This window comes from Benincasa hispida, chromosome 7 (genome assembly GCF_009727055.1).
Source record: "Benincasa hispida cultivar B227 chromosome 7, ASM972705v1, whole genome shotgun sequence".
Lineage (NCBI taxonomy): Eukaryota > Viridiplantae > Streptophyta > Magnoliopsida > Cucurbitales > Cucurbitaceae > Benincasa > Benincasa hispida.
This window is the reverse complement of record NC_052355.1, coordinates 48,211,783-48,220,531: the sequence shown is the minus strand read 5'-3', so window position 1 is coordinate 48,220,531 and position 8,749 is coordinate 48,211,783. Positions and strand designations below refer to the sequence as shown.

At 35.4% G+C, this 8,749-nt stretch overlaps 1 protein-coding gene across 1 annotated transcript; it reads left to right on the top strand.

Annotated features, from left to right (window-relative positions):
* Positions 1-320: 320 nt before the first annotated feature.
* LOC120080745 (high affinity nitrate transporter 2.5-like) lies at positions 321-4,100 on the top strand. Its single transcript, XM_039035369.1, has 2 exons — positions 321-1,789; positions 3,484-4,100. Exons 1-2 carry the CDS (start codon positions 636-638, stop codon positions 3,851-3,853), a joined length of 1,524 nt encoding a protein of 507 aa, XP_038891297.1. The 5' UTR covers positions 321-635; the 3' UTR covers positions 3,854-4,100.
* The last annotated feature ends 4,649 nt before the right edge of the window (positions 4,101-8,749 follow it).

Genomic DNA, 8,749 nt, shown 5'->3' with positions numbered 1-8,749 from the left:
CTACAGGTTCACTAAAGATGAATTATGGGAGAACAATATTATTCAAGAGAATATTTTCTCAATATAAAAAATTGTGTCACGGTTAGAGAGCACTTCCCTAAATTCTAATAGTAAATAACCATAAATAATTAAATAAGCTAAATACGAATTTTGAATATGTTTCAGTGGCGTTGCCCCGAACCCCATCAACGCATACCTCTGGATCCTCGTACTTGGTTAGTGATCGATCAACGAGATTCCTCTCGTACTTGGTTATTCGTAATATCATACCAAACTTGTACACTCCTAAATGCACATGCTCCCAAGTATTTCTCTTTAAAAAAAAAAAAAAAAAAAATCAATGAGTTGCTTTCTCCGATTAAAATCAATGACCTCATTGATAATCATATACATGTATTCATCCCTTTATACACAATCGTCTTCTTCATGTCTCCAAGTCGTTGTTTGTTTTTGTAAAGAAATTCAAACCAATTTTTAGCCTTAAAAAATTTGTGAGAGACACCGCGAATCCCAGCATTGTTTTCATCTCCCAGAACTTCTTTCTTCAATCCCACAAAAAGCCATTTCAATTCCATTTAAATCCTACAAATTCCACACTCCTTCCCAATTCAAAACCCCCTGTTAATCCGTCGAACATGGAGGTCGACGGCGGAGCCACGGCGGCGCCGCTGCCTCACCCGAGGAAATTCTCTCTCCCGGTCGACTCAGAACACAAATCCACCAAATTCAACATATTTTCCGTTGCAGCTCCCCATATGCGAACATTTCACCTTTCCTGGATTTCCTTCTGCGCTTGTTTCATTTCCAGTTTTGCAGCGGCTCCTCTGCTTCCGGTGATCCGCGACAACCTCAATTTAACCGACACCGACATTGGAAATGCCGGAATCGCCTCTGTCTCCGGCGCCGTCTTCGCTCGAATCATGATGGGTTCCGCCTGCGATTTGGTCGGACCACGTCTCGCCTCCGCTTCACTCATTCTCATAACTTCACCGGCGGTTTATTTAACCTCAATAGCCTCATCCCCTGTTTCGTTTCTCCTGGTCCGATTCTTCACCGGCTTCTCCCTCGCTACATTCGTCTCAACCCAATTCTGGATGAGCTCAATGTTCTCCTCCAACGTCGTCGGCACCGCCAACGGCGTCGCCGGCGGCTGGGGGAACTTAGGCGGCGGCGCAACACAGTTAATCATGCCATATGTTTTCGCCATCATCGAACACATTGGCGCAACGAAATTCACCGCTTGGAGAATCGCTTTCTTCATCCCAGCTCTGTTCCAAACGCTTTCAGCCTTCGCCGTTCTCCTCCTCGGCGAGGACACGCCGGACGGAAACTTCCGGCGGCTTCAAAAAACAGGGGAGAAGGCGAAAGACAAACTGTCGAAAGTGATGTACCATGGGATGACGAATTACAGGGGATGGATTTTGGCATTGACTTATGGGTATTGTTTTGGAGTGGAGTTGACTATTGATAATGTAATAGCGAATTACTTCTACGATAGGTTTAATTTGAATCTGCATACGGCGGGGATCGTGGCGGCGAGTTTTGGGTTGGCGAATCTGTTTTCGAGGCCGTACGGCGGAGTATTGTCGGATGTGGTGGCGAAGAGATATGGGATGAGAGGGAGATTGTGGGCTTTGTGGTTGGTGCAGACAATTGGAGGAGTTTTGTGTGTGATTCTTGGATTGGTTAATTCATTAAGTGCTTCCATTGCGATCATGATCGTTTTTTCAGTGTTTGTTCAAGCTGCTTGTGGACTTACTTTTGGTGTTGTTCCCTTTGTCTCTCGAAGGTACACAAATCTACAATCCCTTTCTTCTTAATAACAATGCTTTTCTAAATGTGAAATTCGATTCGGTTTTATCAATTTTGAGCTCATCAAATTGATCTATTTTTTAAAATAAGATCTATATTGTTGTCTAATAAAAAACAAAATTGATAACTGATTTTTGTTCGATTTAGTTTATTATTGATTTTTTGGTTTTCTTTTCTTTTTTTTTTTCTTCTTCCAATTTTTTATTTATATTTTAACTTTTTCTTTTTATTTTGAATGGATCATTTTTTATACTTTCAAATTAAAATTGGGTTTATGTTTCTATATATATTTTTTAAAATTTGACATTTTTGTTTTTTTTTTTTTCTTGTCATTTTTATAAATAACAAACATTATATACACAGCAATAATTATACATACCCCATAATAATTGGTCTTTTATCATGCATGTACAATAATACTTAAAATACAAAAAGGCAATTTTCTTTAGAAGAAAATACTAAAAGATACCTAACTTAAAGTTTATTTTGAAGGGTTTGTATACGTTTGGATTTTGTTTGCTTTTTTCAATAAACCAAACCAATGGTTAAATTCGGTTTGATTTTTTGGTTTTGCGATTTTTTTATTGCATTCCCAATACTTATCTCCATACAACTAACTCTAATTTATACTCTTAATTAAATTCTAAACTAATAATTGTATCAATCTAAACTTTGAATTTTCATAAGTGTATCAATATAAATATTGTGATACTTATAATTTTATCTATTATGTCTCTAAACTTTCATAAGCGGATTAATTTAGACTCTCAATTATAATGTTATATTTTGAAAATTGTTCCTGAATCAATTTTAATCATCTATTTTATTAATATGACATTTGGAAATCTATATACGTGTAAGAATTAGATGCATGAATTGTTTTTATATGTAATCTTAATAAAAAATTTAAATTGATTCACTTATAACAATTTAGAAGTTTAATTAAAACAATCATATGGTTTGCACTAGATTTGATATAATTATTAGTTCAAAATTTAAATTAATACAATCTAAAGTTTAGAAGTGTATATTGATATTTTTTTAAAGAAAAACAGGCTTAAGTATTATTTTAATTTGTGAACTTTTATATTCGCTTTTTTTAGCACAATATAGAATAGGAGGATTCAAACTAGACCCTTCTTAGTCACTAAACACATTCATTGAACTATGCTCGTTTTAACAACTTTTATATTATTATTCAACTGAGGTCTAAAAGGACACTCAAAACCAGCCCATCAATTTATTATATTATAAATAAAATTAAAATAAATAAAATAAAGGGGTCCAGTTATTCAACCGGGTCTAAAACCACAACTAATTCTAATAATTACGACATTAATGTCAACAAATAAAAGCCGAGAATAAAACAAAAAAAGAAAAAGAAAAAACACACTCCATTTCAAAATTTCAAACCTATTCAAGTATACTGCCTAACACAATTCACACCTCCTAATTTTGTTGACTTAAATCATGGCTTGTATTAATATATCTATATACTTTTCCAAATATAACAATGAAAAAACAATCAAACACTTCAAGGTGGAAAAATGTTATCTAATATCGAATTTATCGAGAAAATATCAACGTGGATAGATACATAATCAATCATGAAATTACTAGGATTAACTGATATATCGATATATCAATAAATATTTGAATCCTTGGTGACAGATCATTAGGAGTAATATCGGGGATGACGGGCGGGGGTGGGAACGTGGGGTCGGTGCTGACTCAGCTGATATTCTTTAGAGGCAACAGATACACAAAAGAGAGAGGAATAACTCTAATGGGAGTGATGATAATAGCTTGCACCCTCCCAATTGTATTGATTTATTTTCCTCAATGGGGCAGTATGTTATTTGGGCCTTCCTCGAAAATTGCTTCAGAGGAAGATTATTACTTGTCTGAATGGACCTCTGAGGAGAAAGCCGAAGGCTTCCATATGGCTAGCCTTAAATTTGCTGAGAATAGTCGATCTGAAAGAGGCAAAAGCCTTAAGGGCACTGCTGATGCTGATGATTCCTCCTCCCCTCATGTTTAAATTGCAAAACAAATTTCCTTTTCGAGACGTAAAAAGATAGTTACTTTCTAGAATGTATCCAAGTATTTTTCTCGTTGAGTATTCCATCTTCATGGACAAATTTACTCGACTAGCTTCTTTAGAGGGTCCCTCCTTATATTTTCCATCCTATTTATTTACCATAAATCAAATCAGCTTAAATCATATGTTTAGTCTCTAAACTTTGAAATTAGCGTTTATTTAGAAATATCTAAAAGTGTCTAATAAATCTTGTGTCTCTAATATGTTATTGATAAATTTTATTTTATTTTAATTTAATAGAGTTCTTATATGATAATTTTTGTTTTTGTATCTATCAAATTCATTAATTGTTACAAAAATTAAGAGACTATTTTTGTAATTTTGAATGTTTCGAAAGTTTGTATTTTTAGTATAAGCATATTTTTTAATAAATTAACAGTTTAACGTGATTTAAAAAAAAAAATGCTTTTACTCCTACATTTTTGCAAAATTTAAGTGGTTGTTGGCTCAAATTCACAACCTAGACTTTTAGAGTAGTATTTAAAAAACAATTGTCATGATGGTGGAATTATATGAATATATAGACCATCTATCATGATCACTATGGATTATTCGGGGTTCTAAGTTGAGATAAGATGTCTAGAGTTCATATGTCTATCTATAGAATTTATATATTTGTGTTTGAGTTGCAGAGTTATTTAGCCTGAGTTCATATGTCTATGTTTGGAATGCAGAGTTGAGTTCATATGTCTGGGTATCTGATGCAGTTTTTTGACCTCTAAATAATATGCTTTTATGATTACTACTTTTGTTTTGAAATTTTTTTATTCAATAATTTTATCCATCTTTGTTTGAATAAAATATGGATTGTAATATTTCTCTTTTAATTTTTAGAACTTTTCTTTCTTTCTTTTTTGGGCAATAAACAACAATTAACCCATTAAATTTCTTGTATAAATATGGTTAAATAAAATGAGAAACTAAAGCGAAATCAAAACTTTCTAGCCAATTTTTCTCCGTGAATTTCATTATCTTCTTCTTCCTATTAAATCCCCCCATCATCGTAAAAGCCAATGGAATGACACTATATTTCTTCAACAGTTTCACTTTCATTTCCTCTAAATTTGGAGGAACATCAGAGAAAAAATCTTTATTTTTCACTAATTCTTACTGGAAAATGTTTCAGGAAAAAAAATTCATTTTATGGTTTTTTTGTTATATATTGCATACTTTTCGTCTAAATATTCTTAAAACTCATTTGATGTGTGAATTCATTACGTATAAATATTGTTGGGGTTGATGCCCTAAACTCTCGTTGGGTCCTGTAGTTTATAAACACTTGTATTGAACAAACGCTTGTGATGTAATAATATGAGATATTGTCTTCATTGTTGTCTATGAAACATGAGATGTTTTATCTGCTTTACCACAAACTAATAAACTAAGATCCCTAGTTGTCGTTGTAACTTAAGCATGTATGTGGAGACATACAAGTGGATCATACCTTAAGTGATAACCAAATGGTTTGTAGTATATGGATATAGGAGGGAACCTTATCTTGGTGACACTACGGAAACGGCTCGCTTTGTAGATAATTACAAGTGTTGTGATGTGCTACAGATGGTCTAATCCTGATCATTCATGTGGAGACATGCAAGTGGAGGTGTCTTATACAAAGGAGTTTGTATAATACCGGACCACGAAGTGTATAGTCTCGTTATATAACGTCATTCATGACAAAGACTTCAATTCACTAGGATGACCATAGGTAACATGACCTTAATCCTGATTGAGTTGGGAACTCTTGCCTTTGAGGGCGGTCCTTTGATTTGCATGGGTGCGAGTGGCCAGATTGCCGACTCAAACCTATCACTTTGGGGATTCATCTAATTTGGGAGCTGGGAACTCAGCTACATAAGATGAAATTCACTCCTTCCTCGAAGCAAGGGTAAGTAGACAGATTGCTCCCTTAAAGGCTGATTCCGGGACTTGAACGATGTGGCTCCACGCACCTTCTCATGGCTCAAGAGGTGTCCACTCATAGTAGGACTATGATGTATTATTCATTAGAGGGATCGGTGGTACTTAAGGAGTTAGATGTATCTACAGGGGCATAACGGTAAATTAGTCCAGCTATACTTACGAGCATCTGTGAAGGGTTATCGTACTTTGACTGTTATATCTGATGGACACAGAAATATATCTGTGGTAAGAAAAGTGCAGCTGTCAGTCTTTAGTGGAGTGCTCACAATTAATGGATGGTAGATCTCGTGGCTAAAGAGTTAGTCAATTATTCACGTACCGTTGGAGCTTCAATCTACAAGTCCATAAGTTCCCTTGGTAGCTCAATGGATTCAAGTTGAGAATCAATTTTTGGGTCAGTTTGAAGTGTTCTGACAAGAAGGGGTTTGATTATATATGATATGATTAAACTGGTTCAATTATATATGATATAGTTAACATGATGTATGAGATACATTAATTGGAGGAAAATAATGTAAATATGATTTATATCAAGTAAAGGAGAAAGATGACTATGGTTTAAATATTGCATATGATGTGTGTGATATTAAAACTATAGGTTATAAATATAATATAATAAGTTAGTTATGATATTTATTTATATTTAAAACAATTATGAGATAATTGTTGGTGGTTTCTCCATAACCGTGCGTGAAAGTGGGAGGTTGTATTCAGTTTTCATAACTGAAAGGATAAAATGAAAAATGTTTTCATTTTGAAAGAGAATCGTAGTATCGCTTCATTGATTGTACACTGCCTATCATTTAGTTCACGAGAGACTACACGATAGCTCAAAGTGTTTTTCTAAACGATCGTGTACACGTGCATTTGTCTAAACGATCGTGTAATCTTTTACTAAGCGATCGCGTGTCTGAGCAAGATTCACTAAACGATCAGGCTTTTTTATCTAACGATCGTGTATCGTTACTAAACGATCAAGCACCAGTCTATATGATAGACTCTAAACTTTCCCACTTGCTTGGTTGTTGAGTGTGATCGTTGTGTCCTCCTTCCCTCTACCAAATCCAACAGAGTCCACACCTTCTGGATTCTCACTCTGAGAATACCAAGGTCACCGAATGGTAGTGTCTAAGAGGCTGCTTGTTCGTGGAGAAGATTATTCGTGTGCTAAGCGACAGCGAGAGATTTGGGTAGACAATTGCAGTGACAGTGAGAGGTGCTGGTCCCAGTTCTTGACGAGAGGATAGAAAAACAGAAGAAGAGTTCTTCAAAGGTATGTCTCTCGTTTCTTTGTATTTGTTTTATGAAAGCATGTTGTAATTTGTTAGTAGATGCATAACTGGTATGTATGTTTGTGAATGTTTGTAATTCTGTCACAATAAATTTGGAACGATCTTGCTTCCGCTCATAGGTTCTCTTTGATAAGAGTTCCTTTAAATATTGCACTTAATGTAGACAAAATAATATTTTTTATACAATCAATAACCCTACAACATACTTTAACAGTCATCAGTCATATAATAGTCAAAAATGGTTGTTGAAGTTGATTACCAAAGACGATTTTTTGCTGGAATTTGTAGCTGGAGGTGGTTTTAGAGTCTGAAGTTGGTCACATGAAGGTGTATTGGAGTTGTTTGTCAAACTTTTTCATCGGAGGTGCTTTTCGAATCCCGAATTTGGGTGGGCAAAAGTGGTTGTCGAAGTTGATCATCAAATATGATTTTCGCTAGAGATTGTAGTCGGAGGTGACTGTAGGAGCCCAAAGTTAGTCTCACAAAGGTGGTATTAGAGTTGGTTGTCGGAGTTTGTTGTCGAAGGTGATTGTCGAAGCCTTGAGTTGGTCGTCAGAGTTGCTCACTCAAAGGTGATCATCGAAGGTGATTTTCATCGGAGTTTGTAGTCAGAGGTGGTTGTCAGAGCCTACGAAGATGGTTATCAGAGTTGGCCATCGGAGTTTGTTTTCGGAGCCAATTGGTTATCGGAGTTGATAGTGCAAAGGTGGTCGTCGGAGTTGGGTCACCAGAGGTGGTTTTCAGAGTTGGTCACGCAAAGTTTGTCGAAGCTTGGAGTTGGTCGCCGGAGCTGTCATCATAGGTGATTGTCGGAGTCCGAATTTCTTCGTTGAAATTGACATCAAAGATGGGTGTCGGAGCCTGGAGTTGGTTACCAGAGTTGCCATCGGAGGTGATTATCAGAGTCTGGAGTTGGTCGCCAGAGTTGTCATTAGAGGTGGTTGTCGGAGCCCGAAGTTAGTTCTCGAAGTGTGACAGTGACCGATGGGTGGAGCCATTGAAAACATAGGAAGAAGGGAAAGTTGGGGTGAGTTGATAAAATATAACAACTCAACTCTACAAACATTTAAAGTTGGTGAACCAAACAATAAGTTGATATATTATACCAACTCAACTCAACTCATGTTGGTGAGCAAAACATCCCCTATATAGTTTGTTTAATTGATGTCTTAATTAACTTTATAAAATGTTTAATTTTATGTTACTTGGGTAAATTCGTTTACAAATTTGATTAAAAAAATCCAACTCGTTCATCTATTAGTTGGCTTCTTACTCTAATAGGAATATTAAAGTTGATTGTGAACACCGTTTGGAAGTCTTTCTTGGGGTTAATGCCCTAAAGTCTCGTGTCTTATAGTTTGTCAACAGTTTGTACGAACGCTTGTATTATATAATATACGATATTTACTTCACATCTTGTATTTTGCTTAGTTGCTTGTTTTATTTGTTTTACCACAAACCAATAAACATAAAATCCCTGGTTATTTGTATGTGACTCAAGCATGTATGTGGTGACATACAAGTAGATCATGTCTTGAGTGATAACCAAAATGGTCTGTAGTATATGGATATATGAGAGAAACCTTATCCTGGTAACGCTACGGATGCGGCCCGCTTTGTG

What these genes read in the sequence shown, in the direction of transcription:
- LOC120080745 (XM_039035369.1), top strand. Translation starts at nt 636, where the DNA reads ATGGAGGTCGACGGCGGAGCCACGGCGGCGCCGCTGCCTCACCCGAGG. An exon ending in GTTCCCTTTGTCTCTCGAAG is followed by an intron (nt 1,790 to 3,483) that starts GTACACAAATCT and finishes CCTTGGTGACAG; the next exon opens with ATCATTAGGAGTAATATCGG.